Source organism: Phalacrocorax aristotelis, chromosome 2 (genome assembly GCF_949628215.1).
Source record: "Phalacrocorax aristotelis chromosome 2, bGulAri2.1, whole genome shotgun sequence".
Lineage (NCBI taxonomy): Eukaryota > Metazoa > Chordata > Aves > Suliformes > Phalacrocoracidae > Phalacrocorax > Phalacrocorax aristotelis.
Genome location: NC_134277.1, coordinates 22,282,425 through 22,301,737, shown reverse-complemented (window position 1 = coordinate 22,301,737; position 19,313 = coordinate 22,282,425). Strand labels below are relative to the sequence as shown.

Genomic DNA, 19,313 nt, shown 5'->3' with positions numbered 1-19,313 from the left:
GGATCTAATACAGCTCAAAGAGAAGAAAAAAAGGTGCTCAGTGTGTTATGTAAAATTCTGATTGTCCCTTTATAATTTATCTTCAAGAGAGCTGGGACAAGTGTCCAGAACTCTCACTTGCAGGCAATAAATCCTCAGATATGGTTAAGTAATCTGATAAACCTGAAGCTGTTTTGAACCAGAATGCTGTAATATAGCAGCCAAGAGCTTTTGGGTTATCATAAGGATGTGGCTACACATCTTTTTACACACAGATGCGGAAGGAGTAGCATGAAAATCCTGAGCCTGTTATAATCTCACATGTCTCAAAATGCTCTTTTATCCTGCCGGCCCAGCCTTGGTTTTGTTAATATCTAAGGTCAGAGTGTCTCTAATGAATTCTCCAGGCAGTTCTGCATTAGAACTTTGGTACTAACTTTTCAATATTCTAACTTCCAAATACTTTTTTGGTACAGGATTAGCAAAGTATTTTAATGAAACTTCCTGAGTGCTTCCAAAGGACATAAGGAGAAGAAAAAATAATTATTGATTTCTGTAAATTAGAGATAGCTCTCAGCAACATGTCACTGTATTTTGTCATGGTAGTGCACTGAAATACATATGATTTATAACTATTTTGAAACAAAACGTGCTAGAGACAAAGCAATATAGCAATGTATTAGAATATTTTTTTTTAACGTCATAGATATCTGTATAATAACTAAGGTACCTGGATAGGTGAATTAAATATTTTTAGCAACTTAGTTTTTTGCTTAAGAATACAGTTTGCTTCCCTTAAAATTACTCACACCTGTAGGTTGAATTGATCCAGTATTTTTTCTTTCTCCTAGGCTCATGGAACTGGTAAAAGTTGGTGTCTGTGTCCTCATTTTATCCAAGTTTAAGGGTTTGGGTTGATCAACCAGAATGCCAAGAAGTCTGGGTTCATTTATGTTCTCTGCTAAAGAGACTGAACTCATAATTTCCATCACCATGACAGGGCTATGATCACCTTTATGATGGTTGTCAGTCGGTCCTGCTGAGCCTTATGCACTTTGCATAATAATTAAACTTTCCCTGGGGAAAGAACTGGAATCCATGTGTTTTTTCCTCCCACTCTAAGCATCAGGCTACCCAGTCAGCATCTCTCCCACTCAGTGAATACGCAAATGTTTTGCGAGTGGCACACCATCAGCAGGAGGGATCGAATAGCCAGCGACAGAGTAGTTCCACACCATATCTGTGAGAAAGGCTGAGCATTTTTATTTATGGTTGTTCTGAATAAAACAATCAACTTAGGGAACACTTACTTAATGTTTGTCATGGTTTTGGCTGGAATAGAGTTAATTATTTTCCTCCTAGTAGCTGGTATAATGCTGTGTTTTGGATTTAGCATGAGAAAAATGTTGATAACACAACGTTATAATGTTGATAATGACATTTAAGTAGTCAAGCAAAAGTCAAGGGCTTTTCAGCTTCTCATGCTCTACTGACTGAGAAGGCTGGGGGTGCACAAGAAGCTGGGAGAGGGCACAGCCAGGACAGCTGACCCCATCTGTCCAAAGGGCTATCCCATACCATATGACGTCATGCTCGGTGTATAAACTACAGGAAAGCTGGCCAGGGGGCAGCTGCTCAAGAACTGGCTGGACATCAGTAGGCGGGTGGTGAGCAATTGCATTGGGCATCGCTTATTTTGTATATTCTTTTACCATTATTATTATTATTATGGTTATTATTATTTTCCCTTCCTTTTCTGTCCTACTAAACTGTCTTTATCTCAACCCGTGAATCTTACTTTGGTTTTTTTTCTCCCCAATTCTCTCCCCTAACCCACCATGGGGACAGTGAGCAAACAGTTGTGTGGTGATTAGCTGCCTGCCAGCTTAAAGCACAACAGTGTCTATGTATGGACCAGAGCTGTAAAAGTCTATAGGACTGCGCTGAGTAATGAGGCATGCTGCAGAAATACCCAAGTTGGTGCCAGCCTGACGTGAAGATATCCATTATGAACTATGCAGAAGCACTTGCTTGGTCCCCTAGGCAGAATAAATGTTAGGCTGCTTCTTTGCCCAGTCCTACTGTCCCAGTTACTCACTAGCAGAGTGTAGGGGAGCTTAATGATGGATGCAGCGCTGTGCTGCTGCACAGCACCGGCTGGAGCGACTGCGGTTCTACATGACACAGTCGTCTCAGTGCAGCTTTCCCCTGTGCAGTGCTCATCCACTCGTGTTTGTGCCGCAATCCGCTGATTTCAAGCTTTTCTATTCATAGGCCATTAAAATTTACTTCCAGTTTAAACCTGGCTTAAGATGCATCATTCCATGAATGCTATTGTTTTGTTATCCCAGAGAAACAGGAGAGGGAGTAAATATTTTCATGTGCTGTTTAGTGTTTTTAAATGACATTATCTGTTTTGTATTTTCACATATTTACAGTATTGCATTTCAGGAGCTGTTAGTCCATTATAAATAGATCTTGGTTATGTTGAGGTTTCCAGACATCGCATTGTATCTGTAAATACCACTTGGAAATGTGTGTGCATCCAAAGCCATCTGAATTCTGTCTAAACTGAGCCTCATCAGGCAGGAAGAGGGAAACCCTGTTTTCCTGCAGCACCTCACCCCACAGCTCCCCTTCAGCGGAGCGCAGACGTGAGCGCCAGGTGAAGCAGCAGACATGCTCCTCTCCTTTCTGCCTTATCCCTTGCAGGAGCCCGTCTGTGAGGCATGAGTAACACATGCAGCCACTTTCTCTGGAAAATATTATCATCCTCCCACTCCCCCCCTACCCTCTTTATGTAACAGGCTAGTGGCTAAGGGATTTGGTTGAGACCAGGGAAATGTAAGTATACTGAAACAACTACATTTACATTAGAAATTTGGTTAAAACACCTGTAATCCAGGTATCTTCTGGCCCATTGCCAGAGGACTAAGCTAGAGCATTTATTCTCTTTTATTTGCTTATGTTCCCCTCCAATACTTTTTCCTTCCTAGCTGGGTATGCTGGGTGTACCTAATGCTGATTTGGGCTTTGCAGGCCAGAAGCATGGCCATTTTGCATCACATCCCCATCACGAAACTGCCATCTCATCAGGGTCTTCCTAAAACATAGTGCTGATGTAGCCACTGCTCTGTCAAGTTGGTTGTCCCAGTGACTCCTGGCTGCTATGAACGCTTTCTGCCCAGGTTTGAAGGAGGGTTGTGTGTCTCCAACTGTGTAGAGTGGAGAGTATTCTTTTATTGTGCCATTGTATAAGTGACCCTAAATTCCACCATAGTACATCTTGTTATTAGTGAATTGACATCAGTGCAATGCAGTGTTGCTGTCTTTCTCTTTAAATTAGGTGAGATTATTGTAATGAACTGTTAAAGATTTTTGCTTGGACTTGTAAGGTCCAGAAGGTGTAAAGAATATTTGTATTTGTCTGCCCCATAATCGGATAAGCCATTTACTGGTGCTCTCATTGCACTGAATTTCTATTCATTTCAGGGTACAGTAGGGACATTTGGGATTAATATATGGGAATAAGTTTAAATGTGCAATATTTAAAGTTGGCTGGGAGATGCGTACTTCTTGTTTCTTAGAGCGGACCCCCTGTTGAATGGAATAAATAGTTGAGCGCTCCTGTCATTTAAAATATGTTCCCTTTCTGATTACCAAGGCCGCCATATCAAATAGGTTGTAAGGGTCACTTTAAAATTTGATAGCATCTTTTTGGTTTTGAGTGTTGTAGCTGGGCTGCCGGCATTTCATTATGATTGTCACAGTATATCTAATTATGTTTATGGCTCTCATTGTGATTGGCAAATATAATTTACTGGAATTAACTGTTATAGCCTCACTGTTATGCCTCTCCAGTACATCAGAAGGGACATTATTATAAATAGATTATATTCATGGAGGTGGGAAGATTGCTAAACTATTACTGTGCTGCTTTGAAGATACCACACTGTCATTGTTCTCAGCTCCCTATTTTAACTACCAGTGACATTTGTGTTACTATACCCACATGACCTTTAGGGTTCTTTGCTTATTTTGTCAAAAGTCTGAGAGCAGATTTGTGTTGAGTTCCTTGTTGGGAAAGAATCTTTACAGGTATGGAATTTGGTTTTGAGAGATGTTGCTAAATAAAGATGAAAACCAAAGCTGCAGCAGTAGATAAAGCTTTTGTCATCTAATAAGAAAAGCTACTATTACTTAAGAAATTGCAAGAATCTCATGTGTAGTAAAAAGTTTGCATACAAGGAAGATTTCAAGCAAAATGGAGGCTTTTCCAGAAGCTGAAGAAGTACTCTAAGGGGTAGGAGATTAGGACCTCTTTGGCAATCTCTGTGGCATTTTTTTCATCCATTCTTGACTGCAGGAATAGAGACACAATGTATTAGGTCCTCAACCATGCAGCATAGTTGCTTGAACTTTTCTCCTATACCCAAATTAAGAAAAATAAATACTGAAATACTTTTTCATTGATGGAAAAGATATCTCTCCATCTTTGGACTCAGGTGGAAACCATTCATAGGACCATAGTTACCTGCAATTATTGCTCCCGGTATGTTTCACAATAGAAGATACCCTGAGGCATACTCTGCCCTAGCAAAGGGTTGTTTCAAAAAGTATAGCATGAAATCTAGTTCACAGAGATGTAGTCTGTACTGGCAGAAGAGTGCTTCCAGCAGTATAGCAAATACTGCTTCCCCAGGCAAAATTATGATACACTGGCCAAAAGACAGATTTTGCTGGTTATAAATTGTCTTGAACAAGAGTTTTTAGCACTCTGGAATGGTCTTAAACCAATACATTAACTGATATTGTTATACTGACTGAAGTGTTGAGCCTGGTTTGAAATTGCAGGAAAGCAATCCAAACTCATCATCAGACCAGTATCAAAAATTATCTCTGATATGTTTCTTCTAGCGGTCATTTAGACTTAAATTAGGGATAGACCAATATCTCCTACTAAATCACCCAGACAATGGTATTCAGTCATTCCAACAATTGTAATGAAGGTGCAGAAAATGTAATTGTGAATGTGCCAAGAACCATCAGAAGTTCTGTCTTCAAAAATGTGGTCCTAATTCAGACAGCAGCTGGGCCACAGTGCTTTTATCGACAAGCAGGAAAGCACACACCAATGCTTTCCATACCAGCACGCTGTGCACATCTCTCAATGTTCTCTGCTGTAAAAGACTCATTGGCATGTACTCAGCCAAAATTGGAGATAGCTACAAACAGATGGAGGTGATCTCTAATAGATCCAGAACAATGTCAATCTCCTCCAGTAGAGAGCATCATGTATAGATTTTCTGATGGTCATTTAAGATGTTATTTCAGTTACAAAATGACTGTAGTAGTCACCTACTGATTTGGAACCAAAAGACTTTGAGCTAAATGGAGACTAGCTGGGATGCTTTGCTCTGTCTTGAAAATTTTGCAACCTTATCATGATACCTAATTTATTCAGTTGCTGTTCTAAGATAACAAAAATCGAACTCTTCACACCTCTTGAAAGAGACCATTCACTATAGAAAACTCTCTAGCTAGATCAGATTGGCTGTGTTTTCAAGCAAAAGTAATGCTTGTGCCAGCATGATAGATAAAATGCTGATAATGTAATTTCAAGAAACTGTCTCTTAAGTTTCTGTTGGTTATCTTCTATATATTTACTTTGAATGGGCTAGATATCTAATCTGGTTTTGGTTCATGTAGTGTGCACAACCTTTAAAGGGAAACCGATATGAATTACAATCTTGTCTGGCTCTACAACTTACTTTATAGACTGGCACAAATCACCCAACTCCTGTAATTTCTCTGTGAAGTCAGCCTACAGCAAGATTTGAGCAGAAAAATGTTATTCCGTTTCAAGGATGGTTTTGCTATTATACAATTTAGTTTTGTTTCATTTGGGGATGAAGACAGTTTCTACATCACTTGTGTAAGCACAGTCCATCTGTCTTGGAGAGGTTTGCCCTGGAAATGGCTGCCAGTCAGGCAGAGTACTGAGGAGCTGGGAGCATAAGTTACCAGAAGATAAGACGGGTTTTTTCTGGGAAAACTACCTTTCTGGAACTCCTGGGGTTGTGAGGAGGATACCATAGCTTTATTTGGACTACTGAATTATTTTTTTAAGAAAAGTGTTTTACACATAGTAATCATGTTTTTAATATGGTACTATACTGAAGCCAGTATTTGAAGGAAACTGTTTTCCAGAGCTTTGGTAAGTTGAAATAAATGGAAAAACAGGAAATTCTGCTAATATAGACACCTCAGTACGTCTTAATGCCTATCTCAGGCAGTCCAGTTTGAGCAAATTGATTACTACATAAGATTAAAGTCTGAGCTGAAATGATTTACGTGTAAGGAAATTAATGGCATAGTATGATGTGATGCAGCAAGCATTCTTACCTCTTTTTTGTTTACATACGTGGACTGGGGTCTTGTAAGAAAGGATCTCTCCAGGCTGGGATTGCAGGAAGTGGTGGAGGTGAGAAAGGCAGGCAGTGCTGCCTGCAAGGGCAGCAAACTGGGGGCAAAATGGTCTCATTAATGTTGCATTCATTTCCCTCTTGTTCCAGGGAGGTGCTCAGCTAACAAATCCTGCCAGCCTGAGGAGGAGCAACACATCGGTCTACCACATTTTTACATTTCTTAAAAATAACCACCTTTTAATATTTTGATAACTCTAATTTTCTACTTATCTGCAGCTGAAGTTCAAAGTGAAATTGAACGGATTTTTGAATTAGCAAGGACACTGCAGTTGGTAGTGCTTGATGCAGATACCATTAACCACCCAGCTCAACTAAGCAAAACTTCTCTGGCACCCATTATAGTATATGTAAAGATTTCTTCTCCTAAGGTAAATATTTTACTGATGCTCATGCTGTTTCTCTTTTCTTTTCTTTTCTTTTCTTTTCTTTTCTTTTCTTTTCTTTTCTTTTCTTTTCTTTTCTTTTCTTTTCTTTTCTTTTCTTTTCTTTTCTTTTCTTTTCTTTTTTCTTCTCTTCTCTTCTCTTTTCTTCTCTTTTCTTCTCTTTTCTTCTCTTTTCTTCTCTTTTCTTCTCTTTTCTTCCCTTTTCTTCCCTTTTCTTCTCTTCATTTCTCTTCTCTACTCTACTCTACTCTTCTCTTCCCTTCTCTGCTCTTTTTTCCTTTTTTTTGGTCTTAAATGCAGATAATCGTGTCCTCACTAAAGTTCAGAGCTATATATTGTTATTGCTTCCCTTTGGATAGTGAAATATTATTATTCAAAAAAGTATCTTAGCTCTGGTGTTACCAAAACCCAGTTTGGAAAAGATGCTGTAGCTCCAACAGTTGGGTTTTTTTTATTAATTGGGATAGTGCTTTTAGTAACAATCATGTAAGTAATGCTAACAGTTTGTTAAATCAAAATAATACGGAAATGAAATAAATATTTTCACAAAATGAGTATCAGACTGATGGCTGGTAAACTTGAACATTGCCTGGTAAAGTCCTCTTTCATTCTGTGAAGAAACCTGCACAGACCTTGTGAAGAGGCATTTGAAAGAGAAGAATGAATTATGGGAAGAGAACTCAGGAGAGCAATTAAAGAGTTTCAACTTAGAAACAAACAAAACCAGAAGCAGCAGAAGAAAATGGGAGGGGAACTTTGTAGTGCTTGTAACAGGAAAGGAGCTGTTGAGATGTAAATGACAATTAGCCTGTTCTGCATGCAGACAGCATGGGAAATGCTCCTGAAGCCAGCAAATGAAGAATTTGATCTAGTCAAGTGACCAGTTAAAAATGTAAATGCGTTAAGTGGTTATATGAGTACGTTAAGTCCAAACCTGCTCACTTTTATTGCTGTCATCTTCTTCACAGGTTTTACAGAGGTTAATAAAATCTCGAGGGAAATCTCAGGCCAAACACCTTAATGTTCAGATGGTGGCAGCTGATAAATTGGCACAGTGTCCTCCCGTGAGTTACTGTTAATTTATGTCTTGTCTTTGAAAGGTGCCTTTCTTTTCAAGCATGAGGTTAATTACATAATTTCTGGGAATGTTTGCCCTCTTCTGGCCATATTTCACTCTTGCTTTTTTGCAGAACGCCTTCTGACATCTCTGGCCTCTACACAAGGGTGCAGACTCCCAGTCAAAAGCAGTTATTAGGATGTGTCCTGAATACATTCACTGCTCGAACAAGCTGAGCATTTGTTTTACTTGATTACTTGGTCTAAAATTGAACCCACTTATCGACTGTGCTTTATCTCTAGCAGTTTAGGGTAAGGCCAGTGGTTTTAGTAGCTCCCCTTAGGCACGTCACCACAGCCCATCATTGCTGGTGTTCTTGGTCACAGTTTTAGCAAAGAGCTGTGGGGTACTGCGTAGCTGAGACCTCTGCAGTTCTTCTGTTGATGTGCACTGAAGCAAATTCTTTCAACTTCTACCTATAAAGTGAAGATGATGAGAGCCTAGCTGTGTTTTAAATATGGCAAGGATCATTACCTGCATACTCAAATGTCAAGAGTATGGGTAAGAGACCAAAAGATGAAGGTTAAGTTCAGTCGCAGATATGTGAATTTGCTATAGTTACAGAGCTGAGTGAGGGGGATGTTTTCATCATTTAAGTTTAAGCATCTCAGTTAAGAGACTAGTCTCCTCAGGTCCCCAGGAAGTCAGTGAAGAATGCTAGAGACCTGTGTAGGCTCTCAAAGCTGCCCTCAGGAGGACTTCTGTCTCCCTGATCAGGGAGGGAACAGAGGAAACTCGCCTACTAACTTTAGATGCCTAAAATTAGACTGTGTGACTAATCTCTTAACTAGTGTTTGTACAACACTTGGAAACTGGATGATCTGTATTACTTGTGTTTCTTACTGTTACTAGTTATTGGTCTTAGTTTGTCTTAGTTTTCTCATAGTTATTCTAGATACGGGGAGTGAATCCCTTTTCTTGTCATTCCATTTTGTTCCAATAGTTCCGGATATTGGAGTTTTAAGATCTGTTCAAGCTGTGTCTTCCTATCTTCATTGACTGTTTGTGCATTACTAAGTGGAAGTATGAGGACTTGCTTTACCAAGTGTAATGTTAGTGCTAGCTATGATTGCTGTCTTTTGTATCAATTGCATTGAAAAAAAAAGGGTGAAGCATCTTAACACAAGTACTAGAGATGTGGTTCATTTTTGATGAGTGGTGTGGTCCTCCATATCTCTAGCTTATCTCCCTTTAGTTGGTGGTTATTCTCACTAAAACCTTTCCTTTATCAGGAAATGTTCGATGTAATTCTTGATGAGAACCAGCTTGAAGATGCTTGTGAGCACCTTGCTGACTATCTGGAAGCCTACTGGAAGGCCACACATCCACCTAGCAGCAATCCTCCTAACCAGCTTCTCACTCGCACACTTGCAACAGCCACTCTTCCTATTAGCCCAGGTCCAAATATTAATTTACAGGTACAGTTTTTATGCCATCTCTTCTTTTTTTTTTTTTTCTATCAACTTCTTCCTCTTCCAAACCACAGCGGTGGTCTGATACTAGAATATGCGGAATGTGTCTTACTGTTGATGATAGAGTAAAAGCTTTTTCAGTAGACATTCACCGATTTTCAGTATAAAAGGCAAATACAGGCACATTATTATTATTGCTATTGTATTCACAGTAGCATGTGTTTGCGTATTGACTAGAGGGCTGGTTTTGATTCCAAGGACTAAGCCAACTTGACTGAAAACATATGGTGATGTGAAGTGGAATACTTAAGATTTCATTGTGCCCAGGACACCACTGTGACTGTAATATGTGTACCAGCCACAAGCATTTTTATTGCTGGCCATATGTAATCCAATCAGAGGAATAAAACTGGGCCAATACTATGCACATTACAGCCTCTGGTAAGTCTCTGACTGATGGGCACACTATCGCTAATAGGCAAATCCAAGCCCCGGAGGCCCTGCGTGACAAATTGGGTTATGTACAGAGCAGATCCACAAATGTTGGAGGGAATCTGTTGCTAGCTTCCCACAGGCTATAGAGTTGTAGAGGTTGAAAATGGCCAACTGTATTAGTGAAGTCTCAAGGTCAAAGTGGCCCTTCCAGTGTTTCCTTTGTTCTTTTATTCATTGGCCATTGCTGTGAAAAGTGCATAACTTCCTTCAAGCCAAACTCTTACAGAAAACCCGAGCCCTGTTGCACATTGTGCAGAGAGGCCTTGAGAGGCGCTACGTTGTGAACAGCGAGGGTACTGGGTGGGGAGCTGGGAAAAACAGGCATTATTCCCACCTGCCTGGTGACTTTGGGCATATTTTGTCCTCTCTTTTCTCCTTCAACTTTTGCTTTGTATAATTGCGTTAAGGATTTCAGCACAAGGAGATCCTCTCCTTTGCAGGTGCATTGAATGGCATGAAATGAGGTTTTTAGAGATGCTACTTATAAATAGTGACTGACACCTTGAAGCTGAGAAGATCACAGTAGGGGTTAAAATATATCTGTCCAACCTCAGTCTACATCTAAATTTCCACCTAAATTAAATATATGTCCATAAGTTACATACCTACATCAGTCAAAATTAATAACTCTGGTGAACAAAAATGCCTCCTTTTAGAAAATCAGAGAAAAAAAATTATCTGCACCCAAATTAAAATGCTGAAAATTTGCTTTTTGTTTTTATGGTCTCGCAAAACAATATTTGTGTCAAAGAAGTTATTTCCCATTAGAAGACCACAGACCTGACAGGTTTGTTCTTTCACAAGAAAAATTGCATCAGCCACCTTGCATGGTATCTCCTTCTCTTGCTTTCAAAAGCAGTTACAGGAAAAGAGACTGTAAGCTATAGCTCATTTCTGCCTTTTTTTTCTGTCCTCAGAGCTGAAACACCCTGAAAAAATTGTGAGCTGGAAGAATTTATGAGTATGAAATTCAGTTTTGTTGTGTGCAGACTTGCTAGATAAAATTTCTTTGCTTTGTAGACGTGTTAATTATTTTGCTCAAGTTTTTTTTATGCCTTTTGGGTGTGGATTTATAGTTCACTTACTCATTTTATTAACCACATTGTCTGGAGGAGCTATACAGGGTTTTAATAACACTTTTCTGAATGTTGTGCTATCCCCTTACAAATTAACAGATTTTTATTTTAAGTACTAAAAAAGAGAATGTATTTACAGTTTTACTGTTTGTTTGTAGGTCTACTAATCCAAAAGTGCAAAGAAAGGGGAGTCCCTTATGGAACACAGAATTTTTGTGTTCCTTTTGTTTCATTTCCTATGATATATTTTCAGGTGACATCTCAAACCTGAGCCACTCACTGTCTTGGAATACAGTGGGTTTATTTTCTTATCACAGTGGCTGAACCTATTCTCTCAATAGTTTTAAGACCCTCTATTTGGAGAATTTAAAGTCTATATCTGTGCTGGCTTTTTTTACTGCCCTGCAGACACAAACCATGCCACCAGCTGTTTGGCCTGGAGGAGCCGTATCTGCACTGCAAAGCATTTGAGTCATTCTCCCCTGGGTCCAATGCAGCACCCCTTTGCCATGAGATATAATTGGTTTTTGTAGGTTTTCCATCCCGGGTGTACATTTTAACGAGAGATTTGTGTTGCCAGCTGCCAGAGTGGTATTTTTATAGCATGATACTGACTGTATGCATTGCATGGCACGAGGTGCTTGAAGGTGTGAGGCCTCCTGGGACTGTTTGAAATGAAGTCGGTGAAGACCATACACCTCCTTTCTATCTGATGCAGAGCTTTGGAGCAAACTGCCCTGACAACTGTTCTCAGGTTTCCTTTTGTAGGGAAATAGTTGGCTAATTCCAAAAAGAAGACTGGAGCAACCTCACACACATAGGATGCAGGCAATTAGGGACCACTGGATGGAAATAGGGAGCAAGCCAAATTGACTGGGTGAACGCAGACTTCTCTCTCCTCTTTCAACACTGCTTAAACTTATTTCCAAGAACCCCTACTTCTTTGAAATTACAACCTGAATAATGAAATGGGCTTATCTCAAACTTTCTCCATTTTGGGCAAAAAACCTTATGAGATTGGGCCATAAAATTCCAGCACTGCGGAATCTAATTCACATCAGAGCCCTAATTTGGTTATGAACCACAAAGCCAGACCCTAATCCAGAGTCAAACGTTACTTGCTCAGTGTCCGTGTAATATTTAGGGAAAGTTACTGTCAATCAATTTGGCCGTAAATTCCAATAACCCTAACAGTATTGAGAAACTGCAGGTATTGGTTCTAAATTTATTCATTGTGCTCCTGCACACATACTCGTCATAGCAGAGAAGGTACATCTGAGTTTGTAAAAGTAGCATTCTGTTCAAAGCAGGTTCAAATTTTGCATTTGTTCTCAAACCACAGCAATGACAGATTTTATTAGTCATGATTATATATATAGGTACATACATATTTGGCATTTGACCATATGAGAATTAAAGGGTTTCACGTGTGTACCCAGTTTATATGCCTTAAAAATAGTCATGGTTGTGAACTAATAAAAATGTGTTTACACATCCAAAGCAGGATTTCCTTTAGACTCTTAACTTTTCGCTTAACTTCATTTATAATTCACCTCCGTTGAGTCATTTCTGTTCACCTTAAACACATCTATTCATGTTTACAATTAATACATTCCTTTTCTGGAAAATTAGAATCATCCTGAGAAAAAAAGAAAATTCGACCGCTGTTTCTGTTACCTTGATCTCATCTATACCATTTGTTTCAAATTAGAAACACATGGAGGAACCAAGCTAGTCACTGGGATTATTACAGAACAACATGTCTTAGAAAATGAAGATTTGTCAAATTTATCAAATTGCTGATTTGAAATATGTTGCTTTTTATATGTTTTTGATAAAATACAGATTTCTTCCTCCCCAATTTCCTGTCATTTTACTTTTTGGGTTGCTAGGAAACCCAGCTGCCAGGATCTGTGGCTGAAGGACAAAATTTCCTCCTTCCCCTAGCTCTTTTCCACAAAATAGAAAGACAGAAAGAAGATCCGTGAGCTGCCCTGGAGGCAATCCTTATTTTTAGACAATTCTGAACATAGGAGGGCAAACTTTAGACTAACTTTGGTAAATTCAGAACAGTCTCACAAACAAATGCCTCTATAACTCAGTTAAAACCTACTTGAATTTTGTGCCAATAGAGACGATTCTGTCTTGACGCTCTTTACCTCATGTGAGAAGGATAAATCAATTTCACCATAAATTCTTTATTAAAATTTTGCAATTAAGCTTGAAAAGTCTTTGGCTGTGGTTTGGGAATAAAAGCAGGTTAATGTAGTGAAACCCCCAAATGAGTTAAATAATGCCACTTGTTCATTTTGCAGTGATTTCAAAGCATTATGCTGGTGAGGAGTAGGTTTGTTATTACCTGGTAATTTTTATTTCAGTCTTTTAATAGTAGTGGTGTGTTAGGAAATTCTATAGGTGATAATATTGCTCTCCTCCAGCTTTTCTTGGCAATGGTCTGTATTCTCAAGCTCTTAAAATTATGAAGTCAAAGTTTAATTTTTCATTACTGTGAAGAAATGGAATTATTGCTGAGAAAAACAAAAGGTCAGCGATACTATTAGTATCATAATACAAACTTTATTCATACCAGATACAATTGCATTTTTTCCTTAAAAAAAAAAACAAAAAAAAAGCTACTCGAAAAGAGCCAAGGTTTTGTACTTTGGTTCTCTGCCGGAATCCACCTCCTTAGCCCTCTGAAATCACTTTCCCGTAGTGGCTGTTTCCAAGCAGGCATCTGTAAACTCTCAACTGATACCCGCCGCCTTCTGGCATGATACGTCCTTTTTAATTCTTCTGCAGTTTGTCCTGCTTCTGCATGTTCTCTTTTTGTCTGGAGTGTGGTAGGCAATTATTGCTAACTGGAATAGTCAGAAACATCACGGGAGATGAGAAAGTGTCACAGACTAACCCGAGTGCCCCCCTCCATTCTAATGAGAGTGAAAGGAATTGTTTGTATTATAATACTGAATTTTCAGTAAAAGTTGAATTCTAATGGTTTTTTCTAGTTTAGATTCCAAGTGGCTTGTTGTGTACTTGAAACCAATAAAATTTATGATACTTTCTAGTTGAATTTGATATTGGGGAAAGTTTTTAAATGTGTACTTCATGTACATGAACTTACTGCTGGTTGTGATAGCAGGGATCCCAAGGAGACCAGAGGAATGACCGTCCAGTCCCTGAACGAAGTGGTTCACAAATTGAAGAGGAAGCACGGGTTGAACCCATCAAGAAATCCCAGCATCGCTCTTCCTCGAGCCAACACCACAACCATCGCAGTGGTGTTAGAGGCCTTTCTAGGCAAGAAACTTTTGACTCAGAAACACAAGACAGCAGAGATTCGGCTTACGTAGAGCCAAAGGAGGACTACTCACATGAGCATGGTGACCACTATGATTCTCACAGGGATCACAATCATAGAGACGAGTCCCACGGGAGCAGTGATCACAGACATAGGGAATCAAGGCATCGCTCAAAGGAGAGGGACCGCGAGCAGGACCACAATGAATGCAACAAACAGCGTAGTCGTCATAAATCAAGGGACCAATATTGTGACAAGGATGGGGAAGTGATATCGAAAAAACGTAACGACACAGGAGAATGGAACAGGGATGTTTACATCCGTCAGTAACTTTTGCCTCCGGCAGTCTTGTGTTTCTTTGAAGTCTTGTAACAATGACCCTTGAAAATATCTTTGGGTTCTTCATTGCAGAACATATGGTATCCTTCTGTATGCTGATTTGTATTGCTGTTGCTTGCATAGCAATAGCATGAAATAGAATATTCATATACTTATTTTTTTGGTTAGTGCTATATGAATTAGCGTAGTACAACTGCAGAGTTCCTGATGTTGTACTATGCCATTTTTCAAGCTGTTTTTTGGTAGCTGCCACTTGAACAATATCTGTTGCCATCAAGGTGTTGTTAGTGTTTTTTAAAAAAAGGTACATTTGGTGTTTAATAACTTCCCGTGTATTCAGCAAGCCAGAATCAGCACATAAAAAAACATCTAAAACTTTTTGTCTGCTCTGACTTTTAATTTGTATACACTTGATTTGCATATTGATTTAAGAGCCACTATCTGTTGCTTGTACCTCTGGTGGTCTCCATTTGAAGACAGAATTCAGTCTTGCCTTACACACAGGGGATCATGAAGTCAAAATCTATTTTCTATGTACTGGTACTGTGTACTGTATATAAAGTTTATAAATGTTATTTCTGCAGACACCTTCTTACTATATAAGTTTGATCACACTGTTTTAGAGTCCTAATGCCAAGTCAGCAGATTTGCTTTTGAATTACTGGCAACTGGAACTAGCCTCATTTAGGAAATCTGCAACAGTGTTCAATCTAAATACTTTTTCTTCTGTAGCAGAAAGCTTATACTTAATGTAAATACGACTGAGTGCTTGAGATAAAGGGTCTAACTCTTACACCTTATGCTGTCCTTGCAAACCCAATTTTGGTCTTTGAATTTATGGTAAAGAGAACAAACTTACCACTATAAATTATTCTCCTCCGTACAGGTCACAAAACTGCAATGGACACAGCTTAGTTCTTGTTCTGTTGTCAGAATAATAGAGCACACATGAGAGAGGTGTGTATGTGAGTGGGTGGGTGGGTGGTGGATGGGCGTACGTGTGCATGTGCACGTTAGGCAGCAAAGTGCCAGAATCTACTGACGAAAACAAAGGTTACTCAAAAGCCCAACAAGTCTGTTTTGTCGTTCTGACTATTAATTTAAAAAGCCAAATTGCAGTCAGGGAATATGAGGGAGTTTACTGACCCAGGTAACTGAGAAAGCATAAATCTGCTGGCTCTTTGTTGAGACTTCAGGAGAGTAAAAACAGGCAAATGTTACTGTGAGTGTGTCACTGGAAATGTAAAATCTTTGTGTTTAGAGTATTTGTTTTAGTAAGAAAAGTTTACACAGCTTGTGGAGAGTTATTTTGTTGGAAAATAAATTTTTGTAGCTTCTCCACTTTTTCTACACTTGCCAATTCCTCTGCATTCCCACTTTGCAGCCACTTTGCTTTTCCTTCACCTAAACTGTTGTGCTGCTGGTGAGAGCTTAAAAAAAATGACTGTGACAAAATACTCTGTTATGAGCTTGATAGAGTTGAAATCAAAGGGCGCGAACACAGTTTGTTTTGCATTGAACACCTGTTGCACTGGTAAGTGGGGGGAAGTTCACTATTAGTTTTGACTACAGGTTCCATACCCTTGCCTAGTGTAAAAGCTGTTCTGCATCACATGTAGTCTTTGTAGTAATTGTATGAATGAAATACTTTTTGTATTTCACTGTAAATAGCATATTATATAAAGACTGTAGTGGGATAATAATTAATTTAGCTGGAAGATTTTTTTTTATTTATTATTCTAATTCTGGGAATATCAGCATTGCCTGATTTTGAACATCATTTTAGTGAAATGGATAAGATATATGACAGGTGCATGTTTTCTCCAATCTCCTATTCCAGCATCCAAGAAATTCAGTTTAACTCCCTTAAACATACTCTGCCCTCCCTCTCCCTGATACTTTATCTGTGGGTTGTTTTTTTTTTACAACAATGTAAGAGTGTGAAATTCTGCTGTCAGGTATCTGGCCATTCCTCCCAGTGCTGCTGACTGTTGCAGTTATTCAAGGGTAGTGTTTGGCTCGAAGCATGAACTGTGAGGAACACGAGGAAAAGGGTATTTTTCTAGAAATAAATTTCTCAGCATTTTTCTAAACATCACTAAATGACTTTGTAGACAAAGGAAGCATAGGTAAGTAGATCTGTTGTATTACTAAATGGATATATAAGATTGTATAAACAAACAGTGGCTTTTGATATGAGAGGATTTTCAGGATATCGGTGGAAAATGACATTGAAAGACTTTGTTGTTTGAATCATATCAGATCACACATAAAGGGGAAGAGAAGTTTTATTGTCTTGCTCTATATAGCCTGGCTTTAGCTATTTTACCAGCGTCAGTAAATGCTGTTGCTCCCTACAACAGTTATATGACAGCTACGTCCTCCAAGAAGTGATCTAAGGATTGCACTTCAATACCTTGAATTTTTTGGTTTGGTTTTGGGTGGTTTTTTTGTGGTGTTTTTTTTTTTTTTAAACTTTTGCTCCAGTGTTTATTTTCTACCTTTCTACCTTAAAGTATTTTTTAAGGAACAGTTGGCAGAATTTCAAAGCACTGTGTATGAAACCCATGGAGTAGGTAGCCATGTATAGACAAATAAATGAGAAAATAAAGAGCATAGTCCAAGCCCTAGTATTTAAGTATGGCCTGTACATTGATTTATGAATATAAATACCTTATCACAAAAAAAGGCATGTCTCAATCCAACTAATAAGAATCACGTTTTGTATAGTGCTGCTGATTATGTACAGACAACATACTAGCACATGCATTTCTTAGGCAGACTCGGTAGGTTTTTATTAGCCTTGCTAAGATACTTTCCTTCAGTTACTGTTTTAAGAGTGACAAATCATTTGTAATGTGAGCTTGTACTACACGTTGCACAATACCACCTGACTGATGAGCACTACTTTGAAAAGCACTTTAACAGACTTATTTCAATACGAAGCTTTAAAAATACTCCAACTGGAGGACATATCAAAGGTTATTGTGATAAAACATCTTTGCAAAGTTTTGCCAATAGAAAGTTTAATATTATTGCTTGCATTAGGATGCTAATGAGTTCATATTTCTGTATCTGGTTTCAGGAGCTTTGAATCTGAGGAACAGTAGAGGTCCCAGTGAGCTCCAGAGTCTTCTTATGTATGCGTGGTGCAAAACAACCTGTAAAATTCCCATTTAAATGAGCTAAAAAGATCATAAAACCGGTGAGACAGAAGGAAAGGGAGAAGGATAAAATAGTGAAGTGATACATAGGTCTTGTTGGCTCTCGCTCTGTATTTTTCTAAAGAATTTCAGTATATGGAAGGAATGGGATGCATTTTAACATTTATGTGTATCGATGTTAACCTTATTTTTGTATGTCTTTTCAAATGAATACACATCAGTGCTGCTCAGCAGCCTGAGTCTATCCTTTATCAGTTGTTTAGTGTCATACAGGCACCATGGAAGAAAGAATTCTTGAGGAGGGACCGGAACGAGGTGAGAGTAACAGTCTCCAGACCTTTTAAGGGACAGGACAGTGGGGACAAATAAGCCAATGGGTTTGCACACAAAGGCAGCATCAGTAGGAGTTAAGAGCTGAAAGAAACTATTTTTAAATTGATCCATAAATTACTGCCTAGAATTTTAAAAATTGTTCTAGAGTACTCATGCATTCATATGCTGTGCCTGGCATCAGGAGTTTGGGTTTTGAGAAGAGCGCCACACTTTTTGCCTCTCAAGGTGTAAAATTAAATTTGGCCCTAATTAATGAAGACCAGTTTTAAAACCACAATGGGTTTGAGTGGCGTACCTGTTTTCACAGAAATCTGTATACTCTTAACCTGTACTCCTTATTATAAACCGAGGATAAGGCCATGAAATTCCATTCATCAAACCCTGAATAAAAGTAGAGAGACCTGTTTGCACTTCTCCCTGCATATCTGGTTATTCAGCCTATATATGCAGTTCCTGCCCAGGTTTAATAGCGTGCTCTTTAATACTTGCCATCTTTTATGAATTTGTTAGTAATTATAGTTTTTAAGCTCAGTTAGTTTGTAAAGTCATATTCACGTTCTGTGACACCTGCAGAGGTTTTAATTATCGTTCCCTTAGCTGGAACGCAGTGAGTGGCCGATTGCTTTTAATCAGTGTCTGTCCACAGTAAAAAGGTTAGCGTCAACCACCTCCTGTGATAGTTACTAAAGCCTCTTCAATATTTATTTTGCTTTGTAGCTATATTTGACCTCTGATTGCTTTAACACATCAGGCTGAAAGCTATTTCCCAAATGCTTTTGACTGTAATGCTATTCTGTCTATGAAAATAAAGCACATTGCAAAAAACTTTATTACATAGTCTAGAGGAAGAACAGAGGAACTATTTTTCAGAGTGTAATATAACATTTCTGGTGTACATTTACTTATTACTTTATTGCAGATATTTCACCAAAACTTTCATTCTTCTATCATCTGGAAAATACTCGTGTTCCATTTTTATTGTGAATGTTTTTAATCAAATTCTATTCAATTGAACTTATTGCTTGGCAATTTGTCTATAATTTATTTCCCCACTTTTATATAACAAACTGTTACATATGAGCTTTCAGTAGCTTTATAGACAGTTTCTTTTTATAACTTACCACCCTAGAGATGTGTTCCTACGCAGCCCCAAAAAAGATTTGTATCAGATATAATAGAGATTAAGCTGGTTCTTCTAACTCATCCGTGTTCTCTTTTCTTACTTT

The 19,313-nt window shown here is 38.5% G+C and overlaps 1 protein-coding gene across 8 annotated transcripts in view; it reads left to right on the top strand.

The window, feature by feature from the left end:
• The window catches only part of CACNB2 (calcium voltage-gated channel auxiliary subunit beta 2), a 254,364-nt gene extending 238,433 nt beyond the window's left edge, over positions 1-15,931 (top strand). For 4 of the 8 annotated variants that reach the window (XM_075082703.1, XM_075082699.1, XM_075082700.1 and 1 more), the window contains 4 exons: positions 6,684-6,835; positions 7,819-7,914; positions 9,200-9,385; positions 14,090-15,931. In XM_075082703.1, coding sequence (XP_074938804.1) covers positions 6,684-6,835; positions 7,819-7,914; positions 9,200-9,385; positions 14,090-14,581 — 926 coding nt within the window. In that variant the 3' untranslated portion in view covers positions 14,582-15,931. The remainder of the gene's footprint in view (positions 1-6,683; positions 6,836-7,818; positions 7,915-9,199; positions 9,386-14,089) is intronic. The other 4 variants (XM_075082696.1, XM_075082695.1, XM_075082701.1 and 1 more) reach the window with 1 other exon arrangement.
• The last annotated feature ends 3,382 nt before the right edge of the window (positions 15,932-19,313 follow it).